Source organism: Neopelma chrysocephalum, unplaced genomic scaffold (assembly GCF_003984885.1).
Source record: "Neopelma chrysocephalum unplaced genomic scaffold, ASM398488v2 Primary Assembly neopelma1_132, whole genome shotgun sequence".
In the NCBI taxonomy this organism is placed as follows: domain Eukaryota; kingdom Metazoa; phylum Chordata; class Aves; order Passeriformes; family Pipridae; genus Neopelma; species Neopelma chrysocephalum.
The window spans coordinates 464,753-484,256 of record NW_020897794.1 but is presented as its reverse complement, the minus strand read 5'-3'; the positions used below and the strand labels follow the sequence as shown (position 1 = coordinate 484,256).

The 19,504-nt window shown below is 46.5% G+C and overlaps 2 protein-coding genes across 13 annotated transcripts in view; both read left to right on the top strand.

Annotated features, from left to right (window-relative positions):
- Nucleotides 1-8,659, top strand: part of PPM1D (protein phosphatase, Mg2+/Mn2+ dependent 1D) — a 19,765-nt gene extending 11,106 nt beyond the window's left edge. Inside the window, exons 4-6 of one of the 2 annotated variants that reach the window (XM_027698688.1) lie at nucleotides 2,506-2,696; nucleotides 3,644-3,895; nucleotides 8,117-8,659. In XM_027698688.1, the coding sequence (XP_027554489.1) occupies nucleotides 2,506-2,696; nucleotides 3,644-3,895; nucleotides 8,117-8,659 (986 nt within the window). Of the gene's footprint in view, nucleotides 1-2,505; nucleotides 2,697-3,640; nucleotides 3,896-8,116 lie in introns of both variants that reach the window. The other variant, XM_027698687.1, reaches the window with a different exon arrangement.
- A 2,919-nt stretch (nucleotides 8,660-11,578) lies between these two features.
- The window catches only part of BCAS3 (BCAS3, microtubule associated cell migration factor), a 318,264-nt gene continuing 310,338 nt past the window's right edge, over nucleotides 11,579-19,504 (top strand). For 10 of the 11 annotated variants that reach the window (XM_027698677.1, XM_027698675.1, XM_027698676.1 and 7 more), the window contains exons 1-5: nucleotides 11,579-11,664; nucleotides 12,985-13,072; nucleotides 15,815-15,869; nucleotides 17,739-17,811; nucleotides 18,863-18,969. In XM_027698677.1, the coding sequence (XP_027554478.1) occupies nucleotides 13,002-13,072; nucleotides 15,815-15,869; nucleotides 17,739-17,811; nucleotides 18,863-18,969 (306 nt within the window). In that variant the 5' untranslated portion in view covers nucleotides 11,579-11,664; nucleotides 12,985-13,001. Of the gene's footprint in view, nucleotides 11,665-12,984; nucleotides 13,073-15,814; nucleotides 15,870-17,738; nucleotides 17,812-18,132; nucleotides 18,277-18,862; nucleotides 18,970-19,504 lie in introns of those variants that run through there. The other variant, XM_027698678.1, reaches the window with a different exon arrangement.

The following is a 19,504-nucleotide window of genomic DNA, read 5'->3' as shown; positions in this document are numbered from 1 at the left end:
GATTCTGCAGGTTTGTGATTCCCAGATTCTGCAGGTTTGTGATTCCCGAGCTCTCCAGGTTTGTGATTCCCCAGCTCTGGAGGTTTGTGATTCCCGAGCTCTCCAGGTTTGTGATTCCCCAGCTCTGGAGGTTTGTGATTCCTGAGCTCTCCAGGTTTGATTCCTGAGCTCTGCAGGTTTGTGATTCCCCAGCTCTCCAGCTGACATTGGAATGACAGCATTCCATCTGGGCAGCAGCTCCACAAAGCTCTGGCTCAGCCTGTGCTGAAAATAAATCCCAAATCACTGTCCCTCCCCTGTGACAGGGATCAGCCTCTGGGGGGTCTGAGAGCCCCTCCCTGATCCAACCATCCCGAGGCAGCTCCTCCTTCCAGGGATTCTGCAGGTCCATGGATCAGCCTGCTGAGGAATGAACCCCACAGACAGTTCTCCCTGTTCTTCAGGGCAGTCACAAGTGCTGGTTGTTTCTTCCCAGGCTGAGGAAGGCAGAATTTCACTGTATGCCTCAGGCTTCCAGTATTCCTTGTGGAATTTTTGCTGGGTTAAGGAACAAAAGCTTTATTTTCTTTCAGTTTGTGAATCCCGAGGCTCTTCAGAAATTCCAGTAGCTCCAGACTGGTCTGGGTCTCCAGTTAATTCCTGATTGGGCTTTAATGCTCTTCCAGGAATAAATTATTGTATCTTTCCTCCTTATAACCACTGTGATATTCCCAGTTATCCCTGTGAGGAGCCTCCTTCCTCTTGGAGAAGATCCCCTGGAATCAGTGTGGTGATTACTTGGCAGTTTGCTCAGGAAGAGCAGCAGATGGACATGATGACATGTTCATCCATGAACCCAACTGAAATAGCAGCAGGTTATTTTTATCATCCAGCCCAGGATTTTAATTAAAAAAAACGATTCAGTGAATGACAGTTGTCATTTCTCCTAAATGAGTGTGAACAAAGCAGCAAAGAGCAGCATAAAAACGTTATTCACGTTGGAAATGGATTCTGCCACCACTCCAAGGGTGGGTTTGTGATCCCAGGCTCCTGTTTGTTCACCTGCTGTGTCCACAACAGGTCGATGGGAGGACTTTGGGTGGCGATTCCCATCCCATAATTTCTGTGCTGCAGCTCCTGTGCTCCAGGATTTATTTATTTGCCTGCTGGCTTGGTTGGGGTCTGTGGGGGCACCTCTGGACGAGCAGCCTTGGCTGTTAATTAGGGCTCATTAGCAGCGTGGGCTTGTTGGGGAGGGGAATTGGGGCTTTAATGAGGGTGGAGCAGCCCTCCTTGCAGTGGAGAGCACTAATTGAGCCCAAGTATTCCCTTCCCTCATCCTGCAAAAAGTCTTTTTATCTGGTTGATAGCTTAAGGCAAAGCTAATGGAGGGAGAGTAGGAAGACAAAAAGCTTATTTATTATCTTTAAAAGGGTGGTGATGGATGTGGAAGAAGCTCCAGGCTTTGTGAGGGCAGCAAAAAGCCAAGAGCCCCACAAAACCTTGCTCTTGAGCTGGAGTTGTTGAGCTTCTCTTTGCTGCTCAACTCTTGACATTTTAATTAATTTCTGCTCTTAAAGCTGTGTGTCCTGCACAGGAAAATGTAGCCAGTGCTTGCAATTAATAATGTTACTTTTTGTTGCTTTTTGCTGTGGCAAGTTGTTTGTGAACATGGAAATGAAAGGGAAGGTGCCAGCACAAATTATTTCTTGATTTAAATGTTTTTTGTTTTTTTGAGTATATTTGGTAAATGAAATTGAAATAATTTGATGTGGAAATGGAATTTTTTGATGGAGAGGGGGTTTTACCTGAGGAGGGTTTGAAGGGAGCACTGGATCCAGGGGATGTTTGGAATGTGTTGCTGCCAAGGTGACCCCAAACTCATTCACACAGCGAGGGAGGGGTAAAAATAGAAAGGTTCCCTGGCTGAGGCCATCCTGGGGAGAGGCTGCAGCTCTCATTCCCTGCTGGATCTCAGCACTCCTCGTGCTCCTGTGGCTGCTCTCCAGCTCTGAAGTTTGGCACAGGGGGTTCAGCTGGAAGGAGGCTCCAACAGCCCTGCAAGGGATGCAGAGGAAAGAGGATTGAGCAGGGGAAGGCTCAAGTCTCCTCCCTTCCCCTCTGCCTTTGGTCCCTCCCTGTGGCACCTGCCCACAGGAATATTTGCAGGTTTGGTGTGGGATCACCAAAGTAAGGCCTTACTTCTGTTTAAGGAGGACTTTGTAAATCCAAGTGGGTTTTACTTTGGGCAGCGATTGAGGTTTCACCATTTTCAAGGTATTAATCTGATATTTCCCTTTGTCCCAAAAACTAGTTTGAAGAGAGTAGAAGATCTCCTATAAATTAGGTTTGAATGTGGCTTAATTTGTTGCATTAAATATGATTGGAAGGTAACAGCAGCTGTGCTGGAATTACTTCGTGTTGCTGGTGACTCCAGCCTGGTGCCGATGCTTTTCCTGGGAACACTGATCTGTGTTTTCCAAGATGTGGAATGTAACCACTCCAACCCATTTTCTACCTTTCCAGGTGATCTCTGGAGCTACGACTTCTACAGTGGGGAGTTTGTGGTGTCCCCTGAGCCCGACACGAGCGTTCACACCATTGACCCCCAGAAACACAGATACATCATCCTGGGCAGCGACGGGCTCTGGAACATGATCCCACCCCAGGATGCCATCTCCATGTGCCAGGATCACGAGGAGAAGAAGTACTTCATGGTGAGAGCAGTGGAAATTTAATACTTTTTACCTCTCAAAATCGTTCAGACTGAGCAATGAACCAACAAAGGGGTTGTTATTTAGGCATATTCATAGATTTGTTAGAACAGCTTAGTTGTAGAGGCTGATGTCAAATACCAGGTGTGTTAACACTGTTGAATTTATTATCATTGTTATTATTATTATTGGGTTGTCATTTTGGGGAAATGAGACCACTAGAATGGTCTCTCTCAGTAATAAAGGACATGGTGTTCCTTCTCTAAGGAGGTTATACAAAATGCTGTCTGAAAATCAAATTTATCTCACGTCAGGGCTCGTGTCACAGTGCAGACAGTTGTTTAGACTGAATTAAATTATTCTCTGGTTTATTTTACGAAGCAGTTGAGGGCAGTGGTCACAGCACCAAGGCTGCCAGAGCTCCAGAAGCATTTGGACAAAACCCTCAGGCACAGGGGGTGAGGGGATTGTCCCCATCCTCATGTCTTGGGGATGGGCCTGTGCAGGGCTGAGGTTGGACTCCGTGATCCCCGTGGGTCCCTTGGACTCCGTGATCGCCGTGGGTCCCTTGGACTCCGTGATCGCCGTGGGTCCCTTGGACTCCGTGATCCCCGTGGGTCCCTTCCAGCTCGGCACACTGGGATTCTGTGAATTCATAGAGTGGAGCATCAGACAGTAAATGATCTGTAAACCCTGGAGAAGCTTTGGAAGGGCTGCAGGTTGTGCCACAGGCAGGCTGTTGGTGCAGTGTTCTGGTTTAAAGCACTTGTATGTACGTGGGAGGAAGAGGTGGAAGGAAGAGGTTTCCACGAGTGTTTCCTCCCGTGTTTCCAGCTGGAGCTCCTTCAGCGCGGGACCTGCAGGAGCACAAACCTCCGGCTGTGCCACCTCCCAGTGTCCCTGACGTGTCCCTGACGTGTCCCTGACGTGTCTCCCCGTGTCCCCAGCAGGGAGAGCACCGGCAGTCATGTGCCAAGATGCTGGTGAGCCGCGCCCTGGGCCGCTGGAGGCAGCGGATGCTGCGGGCGGACAACACGAGCGCCATCGTGATCTGCATCCACCCCCCACGGGACAGCCAGAGCCAGAGCCCCTGGGAGCACGAGGAAGAGGAGCTGTACCTCAACCTGGCCGAGGGGCCCTCCTACAGCAGCCCTGACACGAACAGCATGAGCCCCTCCCGCTGCTGCACCCCCCCTGTCAAGGTAAATGTGCCCCTGAATCCCTGGCAGCAGCTGAGCTACGAGTTGTATTTTAAAAGTTAGCACTGAGCACATAGGAGAGACTGCACAGTTTGATATATTCTCACAATTAGAGTCCTGCTCCTTCAGTGTCTGATTTCAAACCTCTCTTTCATTTTGTAAGATGCAGGATTTTAGGGTGGAGCTCTGTATATTATTCAGCACTGAGAAACAGGTATGACTTTTCTGGAAGATGCAGAAGGAACCACGTTAATAACATTTTTTTTAATGCTTTGGAAAAGAAATATGCAAACCTCCCACTGAAAGGAATATTCCCAGTGTGTAAAGAAGGGATGAGATTGTTAAAGAGTTGTGTAAATGTTTGGGTTTTAATTCAGAACAAAAATAGTCTGGCTCCCCAAAGGGAGTCAGAGCCTGGCATTGCAGTGCTCCCCTGGGAGGAATTTCCCCTTGCCAGGGATTTAGTAATACTCTTAGAAACTACTGACCTCTCGATTTAAATCACTGTTTAATGTTGCCCTTTGATGTTTTCAATATGTTTTTAACTCTGGACCAGGCACCATAGTGTGTGTCTAGATGATGTGTTTCAGTTGTGACACATTCTGTGCCACGTCCTCAGTGCTCACACGTGCAAAGCTTTGGAGAAGTGGGCCAGCTTTTATTATTGTTTCTTAAAAGATTTAGAGCACCAAAGGCAGAGTGTTAAAGTAGGAACCTCTCAGAATTGCTGCTGATGGTTTGTTTGTAGTTTTGGATCTGTGATCCCTCAGTGTGGAAGAAATTATCAGTGTAACTTTATGCACGTGGTTCACACAGCTTGAAATGCACTCTCAGAGGGAAGTTTTCCAAGATTCACCCCAAAATCCAAGGGAGCCTGTTAGAAAGGAATCAGACTGGGGATCAGAGGTTTAAAAAAGAAAAAAGCCAACACATCCCCTTAGAGAATAAAGTTTCCCTTCTGCCTTGCCATGTCCTGGTGCAGCACAGCTGGGGAACTGCAGAGTGGTGCTTGTGGGTGTGTTTTGACCTTGTGGGGCTTGCTTTGGGATTGTTTGGCTGTGGGGTTTTATTTTCTCCTCTAAGGTGACTCATGGGTTAATTTATACCAGCATATGTTGATATAAAGAACATTTCTCTCTGTATTGGGAGATCTCATTATCTTCCTGTGGTTGATTTAATGTTCTTTGTTGGAGGAAGAGACATTGTGACAGAAGGTCTTTCTTGAGGCTTGGAAGTTTTAACCATCAACATAAAGCAGAGCCCTTCAGAGGGTTATTTTGTTCTGTTTTGTGGCCTTTTCTTTGCCCCTGTAAGAAGTGCAGTGTAGCTGTGAGTGGCTGTTTGCTTCAGTAATTCCCAGCTGCTCCTGATTTCAGTCCCTGTCCTTTGATGTTCTGCAGTATCTGTAGATAACTGTCCTTTGGGCAAAGGAAAAGAAAGCAGAAATTAAAGAGGGAGTTGGGAACGTTCCCTTGGGAGAAAGAAGCTGCTCATAAAACAGCAGCTCCACCTTTGTCTCCTCCCCTTCCATCCGTGGAGAGCCATGAAAAGAGCTCAAACCCGAGCAAAATCTCGAGGGGAAAAATGTTTGAATTCAGAGTGCTCCTAAAATTTTAAATGGTGCCATCTGGTTGGTGTGTGAACTGTTATCAGGAATCACTGAGCTGTGCTGGCTGCAGAATATCCAGGAACCAGCAGTTCTGGATGAGGATTTAGGGACAGTCTGTATGGTTTTTTTATTCCCCCTTTCTATCTAAGTAAATTCAGTGAACTGGGAATCTGCAGAAATGGAAGCAGGTGGTGAGAGATTCAAGAAAGGCTTTTATTCCATGATCCTTTGGGATCCCAGTGGTGTGGGAGGGAAATGCCCCATTTGGTTGGTCCCAGCAAACAAGGCCATAGAGAACAGCATCCATTTGCAAAACAAAACAGAAATACTTTGGTACATAAAGCTGCAGGTAAATGTATGATCTCATTTAGGTTGGGAATTAATTAATACTGTTGAATTTTACTGCAGAGGGATCATCCCAGTTTCTGTGAGGGAAGCAGGGATGGCCTTGACTCCTGACAGCTGCTACCTGCCAGAACAATTAATCTGGAAATAGATGGAGACCAAAGTTTCTCAATTAAACAGAAATATTTCTTAATTGCTTATCCTTCTGGCAGCAATTACTAATACCAAATTAATTCCAGTATTCCTGAGGCCAGTGATAAAGATTGATTGGATTGTTGAGACATTAAATGGTGATTCATGGTTTATTTTTCCTGTTTGGTCACAGTCCATCCTTTGCCTTCCCTTGGCTTCCTGAAGCCTTCTCCAGGCTCAGCTGTTTGCACCAGGCAGGAGATGTTGGAGATAAGTGAAATGTCTTGCACCATAAAATCATCCAACCAGGTTGTTGTTAGAGACACAATGTCAGAAATTCCTCTGAGGAGCTGCAGCAGCGTTGCCAGAGCTGCTCTGTGTGTGTGAGATCAGCTTCCTCATGGATCCTGGAGGAGCTGGGCTGAGGAATAACCTTTAGAACACCATCCACAAAGGGCTTCCCTCTCCTGTTGGTAAATGTAGTGAAAGAATCTTACCCAGATGGTTTTATTTACACGTGGGGAGCAACAGAGGAGTGGAAACCTGGTGTGGATGCTGGAAACAATTCTGGTTATCCTCTCTTTTGGAGGGCATTTTACTAAACCTCAGGATCAGATTTTTGCCAAGTGCTGAGCAGCCCTGGAACTCACCTTGAAGGAGAACTGGAGTTATTCTGGGCTGGGACTCGAAAAGCATCTGTTTGTTCACCTGAGGTGTTGCTCTGACTGATGGAGCTGTGTGAGCACTGGAGTTTTCAGCACATTATTCTCTTAAAATAAGAACTGTCATCTGCCTCTCACTGATGGTGTGTGGAGTAACGTGGCCTTGAAATTTACTTTTGAAGGACTCTCTGAGTAACCAGGGATTTCTTCACAATTAAATCTTTAATAAGGTCATAATTCATATCTTCAGGGCACTGCATAAACACTAATTTTCATAATCCCCCTGTGGATGGGGAGAGCAAGTGTTGTCCCCATTTTCCTGTCGGTAGCACTGGGAATGAGGCAAAACCACTTCTCTGAGGCTGCAGAAGAGATGAGGAGCTGAAGGGAGGGTCAGAGTTTGGGAAGTCCCTGGTTCTCAGGACATCGTTAAACAGCTCCTGCCCAACACACAGAGACTTTGCTTCCTGAGGAGTGGCTGGGAGTGCTGGCAGGGATGGAGCTGGAGGAAACCAGAGACAATAAAGCCATTTTTAGAATAGTTCTGACTCCCCACCTTTCTGTGGGGACACTGGTGAAGGGTTTGTCCGTCTCTGTTAACCTGGTTATGCAGTAACTGAGAACTCAGAAGATGACAAAGGTCAGAAGCTGCTGTTTGCCCCCCTGATGGTGGATGGATCTCCTGGGGGCAGGACAGGGCCCTGTGGCAGTGCCTGAAGGAGGGAGGTCATGTCTGCATGGTGGGAAATGCTGCTCTGAAAAGGAGAGGACAGGGGTTGCAGGCACTGCTCCCCAAATCCACAGCAGCTGCCTGTGGATCCCTCAGGGTTTCACAGCTCAGATCCAGTCTCATCTTCCTTCTCTCAACGTGCAGAAAAGATAACTCAGTTTTGGAGTAGGATTTTTCTGCCTCTGATGGAGTTTAGAGGAGTTCTGTCACACTGTCTCCAGCCCCAAAGGACAGTGCCTGTCCCTGGAAGTGTTCCAAGCCAGGTTGGACGGGGCTTGGAGCAGCCTGGTCAGGTGGATGCAGCCTGGCAGGGGCTGTGCAAGATGATCTTTAAGGTGCCCTCCAAGCCCAGCCACTCTGTGATTATCACAGAATCAGCTGGGTTGGAAGGGACCTCTGAGATCATTAAGTCCAACCCTTGATCCACTATCGCTGCAGTTCCCAGCCCATGGCACTGATGCCACATCCAGTCTCTTCTTAAAAACCTCCAGGGACGGAGAATCCACCACTTCCCTGGGCAGCCCATTCCAATGGCTGAGCACCCTCTCTGTAAGGAAATTCTTCCTGATATCCAGCCTAAACCTCCCCTGGCACAGCTTAAGATGGAGCCCTCTTGTCTTGCTGAGAGTTGCCTGGGAAAAGAGACCAACCCCCACCTGGCTACAACCTCTTTTCAGGGAGTTGTAGAGAGTGATGAGGTCGAGGTTTATATTTAAGCCTAACCGTGTATTTTCCTTTCCCCTCAGCTTCCGGAAGATGAGCCGTGGCCCCGCCTGAGCGCTGCCGAGCCCGTCCCTCCCCTCCTGCACAGCCCCGCGCTCCCAGACAAGTACCTGGAGCTGCCAACCGAGATTGCCAAAAGCAGCGTCCCTCCCTCGGGAGGAGCCCCGAAGGATCCCGGCCCCCAGGAGGAGAAGTGCAGCAAAGCGCTCGCTCTGCGGATACAGGAATCCTACGGCAACGGGCTGGCGGTCAGCCTGACCCCCTCCAACTCCGCCAACACAGGCACGGACCAAAAAGGCTTCAAAGTGTCCCCTGCCGGCCAAACTAAAGCGCAGGAGGCGGAGAAAACGCCCGCGGCGAACTTTAAAAGGACTTTGGAGGAATCCAACTCGGGCCCGGCGGTGAAGAAGCCGCGGCGGGGGCTGGGCCGGGCGCTGGGCCCGCAGGGGGAGGCCCCGGCCCGCAGGACCCCCGCCAAACTGGCGATGAGGCGCAGCCTGCGCGGGCAGAAGAAGCTCAGCCCCGGCCTCTTCCACCCGCCCAGGAAAGCCGTGTGCGTGTGCTGAGGGGCTGCCCCAGGGGAGAAAGGCTCTGGCTGAGCTGCTCGAGCGGCCGCAGAAAGTTTTGAAACTCTTTTATCTTTTTTTAATGAAAAGTAGAAACTTTTTTTGGTATCCGACAGCTTTATCCCCCCCCCGGCCTTGTACTTGCTTGTATTATAACTGTGAATTTTGTAGATGTGTAGGGTATAAGTCACTGTAAAATGTGTGTAAATTTGTATTCCTTCATATAAATGTAGTCTCTTTTTTTCTTCCTTGTATAATTGTTGGAAAACCTTGTTTTAAAAAAGGAAAAAAAAAAACGAACACAAAAAATTAATCCTTTTTTGTTAATTTACTAAAGTCATCGATTTGTATACGCTTCTTGTGAGGAGAATTTCACAACTTTTTAACTAAAGTAAATTATTAAACAGAATGGGAGATATGTATTTTCGTAGTCCAATATGTTCCACCTAAGGTGTGTCTTTTAGAGAATACACTAGGTCTATATTTTGGTTTTAAATTTTAGATTTCTCTACTCAGAAAGGAAATGTATGTGGAAGCAGAGCTTTGGGTCTTGCTTTACACACCTCCATGTGGATTTTATGTTCATTAAAATACTATGCAGTATCTTTATTTAGTTGTATTTTTTGTAACGATGATCGTCAAAAGTATTTAGCAAAAAAAAAAAAGTGTGTTTTAAAAAAAACTCCAACTCCCCAGAGCATCCAACCAAGCCATTCCCATCCCCTGTTCCAAATGATGGCATTTTATCCAGGCATAACTGCCCTTTGGAGACGTGTTTTCTGGTATTCCAATACTGATGGTGCTGCTAATACCTTTCAACAACAAGTTCTTAAATTATTTTATGACTATTTTCATTGACTATGTGGACCATGTGTATGTTCACCTCAATAAAACACATGAAAATCTGATGGGGATGCTTTTTCATTTTTTTAATTTTATTTCACGCCTGAGTTCTGTTATTTATTAAACAGCATAATATGAATTTATTATTCCAAAATAAATTCATGTTTGTTTTGCATCCATTAAAAATCTCAATTCTCTCCCCTTTTCCACTTAGGAAACAAGACATCCCACACAGGTTTCTCATGGAAGTGATCTTGGCAATTTATATTCAGTGTTTAACTGGAGGAATATAGAACTTTTTAAAATGTTTTTTTAATGGGGAAGTGAAAGGCCAGGACTTTATTCCAAGTTATAGTTATTTATAGAATCCAAGTCTTTACTGCTGGAACAGTCAAACACAGCGACCACGTGGGCTTACCTGGCAACAATCTTTAAGGTAATAATCTCTAAGGTACTAATTACCTATTTTCATGTTAACCTCGTGCCACTGAACCTTTTAAAGAGTTTTAAAGAGTTAGATGACTGTCAGTCCTGCTGCTGAAGAATAAAGACTGTAGCAACCTTCTCAATTTTTTTTGCTCTGTATAAAAGCAGAATTTAAATTTTCATCAAATTCTGCTGCATTCAGGAACGTGTGCCTCATTTTTTTAAGTTTCCACACACCAGTTTTACACTTGGCCTTCTCCAGCTTTGTTTTTTTTTTCCCCATTTTTAATAAACTGAACAAAGCCTACAATTTTTCCCAGGAAAGCAGCTGGATGATGGTCATTAACCACCCCAAGCTCATCTGCACTGGTCATAAACTTGCTGCAGTAACCTGGCAGCTGTTTACTCCTGTGTATTTTGCCCACCTATTTATCACTTGGCTTCTCTGAAATTAATATTCAAAGCTGAGACAGCCAAGAGTGGGAATTTACACCTGGTGTGTGAGCACAGGCTCCTTTGGTAAAATATGAGTTACACCAACCTTTACTCTCTTGAGAAATTAAGCTCCAGTGTATGTGCAAACCTGCTAACAGGTGCTTTGTGGGTGTTTGCTGGGTGGTTGTTTAATTCTTTAGGTATGCAGACATGGTGACGTGGTCGCAGGGTGGATTCCTGGTGCTGCTGCTGGAAACCTGAGCTGAGCAGGGCCAGGGGCGTCACCCTGAGGGCTGCGGGCACTGCAAACATAAATCACAGCCTGGGGCGTGGGAAGGGAACTTAAAGGTCACCCAGTGCCACCACCTTCCACAGCCCAGGCTGCTCCAAGCCCCGTCCAACCTGGCCTTGGACACTTCCAGGGATGGGGCAGCCACAGCTTCTCTGGGCAACCTGTGCCGGGGCCTCTCCACCCTCACAGGGAAATATCCGATTTAAATCCACCCTCTGTCAGCGTGAATCCATTCCCTGGGCCGTGTCACCCCATCCCTTGTCCCAAGTCCCGCTCCAGCTCTCTGGGAGCCCCTTTAGGCACTGGAAGGCGCTCTAAGGTCTCCCCTGAGCCCTCTCTTCTCCAGCACTGAGGCAGCGCTGCCACAGCAGCCACATTGTGAGCGACACCCGCTGCTGCCCCTCAGGAGCCGCTGCCCGGGAGCGGGACACGGCTGAGGGGCGGCCTCGGCCCCGCGGGGCTTCACCCCGCCAGGGTCCTCTTTCTGCTCGTTCCCCGCCCTCCCTTCGCCACGCTCACCTTCCCTGGGCCGAGCCGAGCCGCTCCCGCCCCGGGAGACGCTCGTCACCCCCTCATCGTCCGCCCGCCCGCCCGGTCCCCTCACGGTCCCCTCACGGTCCCCTCACGGTCCCCTCACGGTCCCCTCACGGTCCCCTCACGGCGGTGACCACGCCCGCCATGACGTCACTACCAGGGGGCGGGCCCCACCCCCGCCAATCCAGCGCGGCCCCGCCTTCCTCCCCCCTCCCCGCCCCACGTGCGCGCGGCGGCTCTCGCGAGATCCCCGATGTAAACAAAGCCGGGGGGCGGGGCCAGAGGAGGTGGCTCCGCCCGCCTTCGGCCGCGTCCCCCCGCGCCCCGCCCACCGCCCGGCGGCGCGGCCGCCCATTGGCCGGGCTGGGGGAGCGGCCCGCCCCCGCGGCGCGCTGATTGGTGGCGGGCGCGGAGCGCTGGTTGTCATTGCCCCGGGGGTCCCAAACAGTGTCAGTGGCGCCGGGAGCGGCGGCAGGTGAGGGGCGCGCGGGCTGAGGGGGCGCCGCGCGGGGCCGCGCGCGGGGCAGCGCTGAGGCGGCTCCGAGCGGGCTCCGAGCGCCGGGGATGCGAGGCCGGGGCGGGCCCGGGGGGCGACGGGCAGCGGGCAGGGCAGGCCGGGCCGTGCGGCCTGAGGGACCCCCGGCGGTGCGGCGGGAGGGCGCGGGGGGCGGAAGGCGAGGCCGCGGCCCCGCTCACCGGGCGGTCCCGGCGAGGACACGGCCCCGCCCGCCGGGAGGCCAAAAGGGGGACAAAAGGCCGGGCAGGTCGCGGCGTTTGGGTGGGAGTTGCTCAATAGCTGAGGGTGCCCGGCCGGCCCGGCCGCGGGGGTGGTACGGGAGGTCCGGGGTTGGGTCGCAGGCGTGTGGAATCCCCGACGATGAGGGACTAAACTGTGTTCAGCTGTTCCCTGCCCCTCACGGGGGTGGCTCCAGGTGTTGGCACTCAGGGCTGGGCGGGCACAGGTGTCCCGAGGGTGGGTTCATCCCTCCCGGGCCATTTTGTGTTTTGCGGTTCCTTCACGTGTTGTGTCACGCTGCGGTTGTGTTCCTGAAGGTTTTGTTATTAATTATTATTTTTTTTATTAACTTCTGGGTGGTTATTTTGCCTCGCTGAATGAGTTGGCCCTGACAGAGTCTGCCCCGACGTGAAACGATGCTGGTGATTGGTACCACGTTGGGGATTTGGCTTTTTCTCTCACTTTGTGCCCAGGTTCTTTGTTTGGGGTGGGGGGACACAGCGGAGCGGGCTGAGGAGCTGGCAGGGATCTGTGATGCTCCTCAAGTGTTTTTTGCCTTCAGGAACGTTGCCCAGAATGTTCACACAACAGAAGTGTGAAGAAAAGCTCACAGGTGACACGAAAAGCTGACATGAAACAGCAGAATGTGTTCCACCACACTTTTTGTGTGAGCTTCAGTGTAACCCATTTTTTTCAAGAGTACAATCCACTGCAGTTGTGACTGTACATCATTTTTATATAATTATTTTCCAAGACAACAGCAAATAGTGGGTTTATGTAATGACGACAACACCTGTGTGCTTGTACCACTATCTTTAATCATGGAATTGTTTGGGTTGAAAGGGTTGAGAGTTGAAGGTGCTTTTCCAGGTTATCATGCAGGTCTGTGGGGTATTTTTTGGTGCGCGCTTTTCTTTTGCTTAAAAAAAAGTGCTGTGAAGTTTCCTACAGGTTTGTCTGAGTGGAGTTTCTCTGTTACCACCTTGAAGAATAATTCAGGAAGTTTGTAACAATTAATCCTGCACAGGTGATGTTAAAAAGGGATTGTGTTTCCTGCAGGTGTGAGCACAGAAACGATGGCGACAGAGTCCCCGCGCCGGCCCAGCCGATGCACAGGAGGGGTGGTGGTTCGGCCTCAAGCTGCCACGTAAGAACCTTCTAGAAGAGCAGCCCTGACTGAAATGCTCTTTATTTTCTTGTAGAAGGACCTTGCCTGAGTTTTGTGGGTTTTTTTAAACACTTGTGTTGTCACTGTGGTTTTCCAAAAGTCACCACACGTCGCGTTCCCTTCTTTTAGGTGCAGGTCAAACTTGCCTCCCTGCCTGGGATGCTTTGCACTTGTACACCAAAGCAAAGCTGCAGGTCTAGAAAACTGAAATGTTGCATAGTTTTGTTGTTGTTTGCACCGTTTTGCTGCACAAACACTGCCCTGGCTGTAGGTTCAATGGTGCAAACATCCTTAGGCCAGAGGGACATGCTGCACATGCTCCTTTCTTGCTGTTCTCTTCAATAACACCTTGCCCCCTGGACTAGATATATTAAAACACATAAAACTTGTCATTAAAGTCCTTCACTAAGTAGAATTGTGCATTCTATTTATTTTTTTTTTTTTTTACTTAACAAAACCAAGAAAAAAGGAAGCAGCTCTGTCTCTTTGGCCAGAGCTCCCAAGAGCCCCTTTTTGTCCTTGGGCATCCTGACTTTCATTGTGTTCACATGGAAATACTTTCATGGCAAAAGAGCATTTTGGCTGTAAGACAACCTAGAAGATTTATGGTCTTTTTTTTCTGTCCTTTAAGGGATTTTTGTAGCAGTTTTTCTTTCTTGGGATGCAAGATAACACTCCATTGAAATATTCCCTTCATTTTTTACTCCTGTGTGTTTAAACATCAAGATTCACTTTATTTTTACTGGAGAGCACAAGAAAGTGATTGTTGTAGCACAGAAAGTTGTGTTAGAGGTTTGTCTTGCAGCCCTGTGACAGAGGAAGCATTTTTTTATTTTTTTTATTTTAATGTTGCAGAATTCCCCAACAAACACATTCTATTTGTAATGACCTTTTCTTGAAAATAGGCTTTAAGAATATAATACTAGAAGAAGAATATAATAACACTGCAAGAAGCTGATTATGATGGTTATCTATTCTTTTTTTTGTTGTTCTTTTTAAATCTTGTTCTTGAGGTACCTCACAAATGTCAGTGGTTTTGAGGCTGTGTGTGCTGAGCAGCACAGCAGCGTTCTGCTGGTCATGTTAAGTTTCTAGATCCTTATTAGAGAAAGATTTATATATATATATATATAATATACAGTGGCTTATGTTGTTTTTAAGCACTTTGAAGACCTCTTCCTAGAAGTTTTTCCACCTCAGGAGGGATTTAGAGCACATACTCTGCATAAAACGTTGCCCAGACATCAAATTTGTTTTGACGTGTAGCTGGGGGAGGGAAAAGTCCATTCCATGGGCTGGACCATGAGGACAGGATGACTCTGGCTGGGAGGCATTCCCAGAACTTCAGACACTGTGTTTAACACCCTACCTGTGGCCAAACATTGTAATCAAGGGCTCTGAAGGTGTGCAGGGGCAGTTTGGGTGACCTACATAAATCAGAAAGGAATCAGCACCACAAACCCACAGCTGCTTTGTGAGGCCTCAGCCTAAAGCAGTGGGACAAACTGGGATGCAGAAATCCTTGGGTTGCTGGACAAAGGCTGGTTTGGCCACGAACTGGAATAAGCTTTCTGAAAGTTAAGACTTTGTTTTAGTTTTATCTGTGTTTTCACAGAGGAAAACGAATTCATTTGACTTCAATACCTTCTGTATTGCTGTGTGTGGTGCTTAATTCTTCAGAGGACTTCACTCTGCAGTGCTAAACACTCCCACTTCTATTAAAACACTCTTGCACAGCTTCAGAAAGCACCTTTGGCCATCCAGGAGTTTACAGGTTTCCTTTATTGCTCTTAGAAATCTCGAGTTAAAACTGTGACAACATAAAAGTTAATTTGGGGGCTGCCAAAGCTGTTGCCTGAAGAGTTGTTTTGGGGTTTTTTTTTAAGTAGTCCCAGACTGTGTGAAGGTAGTTCTTGCTGCCAGAGTGTCTCTAGTGTTACTCACTGCATAAAAACCCAAACTTCTTGCATAGTTTCAGCCCCATCTGTGTGACCTGCTCAGCCCACACCACGTTACTCAGCACTTACACAAGACACTCCCCACCCAGGCAGGGCTAAGCTAATAAAAGCATTAAATCTACTTTAAATCTACCCCAACAAAATGCATCTCATGCTTCACACCATCCTAAATCATGGCTGCTGATCAACTTCCAAGAAGGAATAAGCTTTCCTGAGCTATAAAATCTCCTCTGGAAATACCTCTCCCCCTGCTATTCTTAGGGAGGATGTTGCTCCATCTCCTGCCCCCCTTGTGCTGCCACTTCCTCCATCCTTGTGCATAATGCACAGGAGGGCTGGAAGTTTCCTTCCAGGTTAATTTTGTTAATTTAACCATTAACAAAAACTGTTAAATCCTCATTTTCATGTTCTAACAGCCAAACCAGGGAGAAAAATACTGAGGGATAATTTCCTGCTGTGGAGAACACGGCTTATTCCTTCATTTTTAGGTTTTATACTTTCCCCCCAAGCAGTTATTCCAAAAGCAGGTGTCACTTAGCTTTTTTATTACTTGTATTTAGTGCTTTCATTACTTATATTACTTACCAATATTTATATTATCAGTGTTTGGGGGAGTATATTGAATAACTGCATTGCATACTTGGTATTTTCCTTTGTGCTGAGGATTGTCCATGTTTCCTCTGGTTCTGTGTGTCTCATTTAATATTTTTCATGACCATTTCTGAGCTTCAGTGGGAGTTGAAATTCTCCTTCTGTTTTCAAGGGAACAATCCTACATGGAGAGTGTTGTTACCTTCCTCCAAGATGTTGTGCCACAGGTATGTGCAGGTCTTTAAAACTGTTTTTTTCTTTCAGTGGAAACATGTGTCAGGTGGACCAAAATAATGTAAAAAACCAAGAAAAACCAAAGCCAAATGTTTTGGCCTTTTGAATGTGAATCTTGAGATGAGGTTTGTGTGAGCTGAGGATGGGCCTGCACACTTCCTCTGATGAGTAAGAATAAAATAAAAATCACAGGCACACAGTGGGAAGAACTGCAGTATAAATAGCAGGAAGAAGCTGCAGCTTTTCCTTGGATAATTTGAACAGTGGAGGAGCTGGGGAAGGGAGGGACTGCCCGTGACACTCGCTCTGCCTCTGACAAATGTGTGTTTTCTGGGAGGTGCTGGTTGTGAACCTGTGGCTGGATTGGTGCAGGACAACTTGGTGCACACCCTTTGTCACCTTTTAGCATTGAAAAGGAGAAAGGGAGGCAAAAGAAACTTGCTCCTCCTTTTATATCTTGTTTCCTCAACTTGCCCCAGCATGTCCTGGCTGCTGTGGGACTGTGCAGCTCTGCCTGACCCCTGCTCCTCCAGTGAGGAGTCCTCACTCTTTGCCAGTATATTATTTCATATAATAGATAAATTTCTATAAAAAGATATTTATATTTATCAGTATAAATGTGTGGATGTTGAATTTATATATAAATATGTTGATATTTGTATATAATAAATGTGGAACTGGAATGGTCCCTCCCATGGGCCTCTCGGTAGGAGAGGGGCAGGAATTCTTGTTTTCCTCTTTGGAAAACTGTGGTCCACAGTGGAGGAGCCTCAGGAAACGATCCTGATTGTGATTTGAAGGATTATCTTGGTCAGTTGGTGCCTTGGTTTCCTCATGGAATTCCTCCTGGGAATTCCCAATGCGTTTCCTCCATAGTGATGTATAAAAAAATGCCCTCACTAACAACAATTTGTGCATTTTGGACTCAGGGTTAAATTAAACCTAGTCCAGCTTTCATTTAGGAGTTGCTGCATTCCACAGCCACCCCTTTTCCCCTCTGGAGTTCCAGGATCTGTGTTTTATTTCACAGATCACTTTGCCTTTGCGAGCCCGGAACGTGATTTGTTTTGAAAAGTAAAACCCCACGCTTATTTTTCAGATTTGGGTGTTTTTAGCTCGTGTTATTGCCTTTCTGGCATGTGTGAAGTGATTATACAGGCTCTTTTCATATTTAATCCAAAATACTGCTCAGCATTTTGTTATAATTCACTTGGAAGTGCTGGTATTTCTGCTGGAGCTCACGTTCCCCCCACCACAGCTTCTCCTGAGAACTGTAAAACCTCCACCTTGGGGGCTCCTCCACAGTTCCTTTTTGTATCTCATCTTTTTATGGGAATGTGTGGAACCCAGAACTGAAACCTGGATCTGTTCTGCTGCAGTTAAGAGTTGATTCTCTTTTAAAAGTTGTCACAAAGGGACCTGAAAGGTGGCAGTGAAATAAAGCATCCAGTAAAGGTCCCTTTCTTTCCTCAGTCTTGCTTGCAAAGCTTTTAAGTGAATGAAAGAGGATTTTAATAATAAAACACCTCGTGTGGGAGCTCTAAAAGCAGTGTACAACTGCTGAAGGGAAAGATTGTAGAATCCACTGTATTTATCTTTCCTAACCTGCTGTAATTCATGTGGCATTTCTGACCTGCCCCAGCAGATTCTTGTATATATTTTGTCATCCCTGCATTAGTAAGTGATGTTTAACATGGTTATGTTGCTCATGGAAACATTTCATTCCTGCAACCAGACCTCCCAGGAATACTGGGGACAGTGAGACACATGTATCAGCTTTTTCTTTTTTAACTTAGAGAGGGAGGAGGAAAAAAAAAGGATGTTAAACTTACTTATTTCAACCCTTTTGCTTTTTTGTCCAGGCCTACAGTGGGACCCCACCAGAAGAAAAGGAGAAGATTGTTTGGGTCAGATTTGAAAATGCAGATTTAAATGGTATGGCTTCATTTTTTTAATGATTTTTTTTTTGGGGGGGTCCATGTGCAGTAATTCCAGTCAGTTTTATCCATAAGCATTGCTGGCTCCAAATTAAGTATTTAATTTCCCTAAATTCTAAGTGATAGCTGCACTTTTGCTGCCAAAAAGAGCAAACAGGCCTCGTGATTCATCTGAAGGCAAACAAACTCTTGCTTGGGAAGAAATAAAAATGAGAAAAATCCATTTATTTTCCTTCAGGTAGTTGAAAAGCAAAGCATAGAACTGAATTTATTTCACCTGCAGTTTGATTTCAAAGCCACATTATGTAACTGAATCCAGTCCAGGTCCCAGGTACGTTTTCAGTGATGTGACAGAACTCGGAGTCACCTGGAAAGGAAGAGCAGTTGGATAAAATGAGCAGGAGATTCCAGGAGGTCTTTGAGAGAGAAATAATAGAGCAAAGCCACAAAATACTCTTAAAAGGTAAATTTGTTTATCACTTCCAGTGTATATCAGTAAATCATCTCTGCTGACTCAGGGCAGAAAACAGATTCCAACCTTTTTAAGAGGAAATGGTGATTAATTCCCACTTCAGCTCTATTTGTCTATCCCAGTTCCCTGGTTTTTTAAAGGAAGGGTAGAGACTGAGTGAGAGATGGTTGGATGCTGCAATCAGGGAGTTACTTCTTAATTAATTGAACACATCTACAAATAGTTCTGCCCAGTCTGTGCATTTCTGTAATTTGTTAATATTTATTTTGTTGGTCCTGTGCAAATTTGTTCTCTATTTAAAAAGTTTCCATGTTTTATTAATCCCTGGGGGAAGAAACAACCCGTGTTGTAATCCAGAATATTTTTCTCTGTTGCTTTAAATTTCAAAACTTTTTAACTTCTCTGTTAAAAGTCTTTAATGTTTGCATTAAAGAACATATTTTGGTGTTGTTCCAGCATAAAAAATTTCAGCCCCTTTGGTTGCTTTGCCTTCTGCCAGCAGAAAGGGGCAGTGAGAAAACACCCTCTCGTGTTCCTGACCTGCTCCTAATGGCTTTGCTGTTTAACCCCCATTCAGATACCTCCAGGAATATGGAATTCCATGAAATCCACAGCACTGGGAATGAACCCCCCTTGCTGCTGATGATTGGGTACAGTGATGGAATGCAAGTCTGGAGCATCCCTGTGAGTACAGAGCTCACCTCTCCTCCCTGCCAGGGGGTTTTCTGTCCCTGTTGTGCTGCTACTTTAATATTTTACTTTTAATTTTATCCTGCTGAAGTGCCAAGAGCCAACATTTCCCATCAGGATCATATGGAATGTGCTTGTCTGAGGATAACCCTGAGCACAGATCAAACACTTGAATTCATGTACCTTCACACTGGAGGGTTTTTTACACATTATTTGTGTTAAATACACTTTCAGACTTAAACTGGGAGCTGTGTTTGATGTTATGGAGTAGTTTGCAGCCCAGAAGGGGCAGATCTTTTATTTAACAGAAGAGAATAAGGGTGGAAAAACACAAACAGGGGCTTGTTTGTCCAGCAATGCAGGTGTGACAGTGTTCATAGGATTCCACAGTCACATTTGCCATGTGCGTGATCTGTGGTTTTAATTTTGTTAAAATTAACAAAAATTATTTTTTTAATTATTTAAAATTAATTTTTATTAAGTAAAATTAATTTTTACTAATTAAAATTAATTTTTACTAATTAAAATT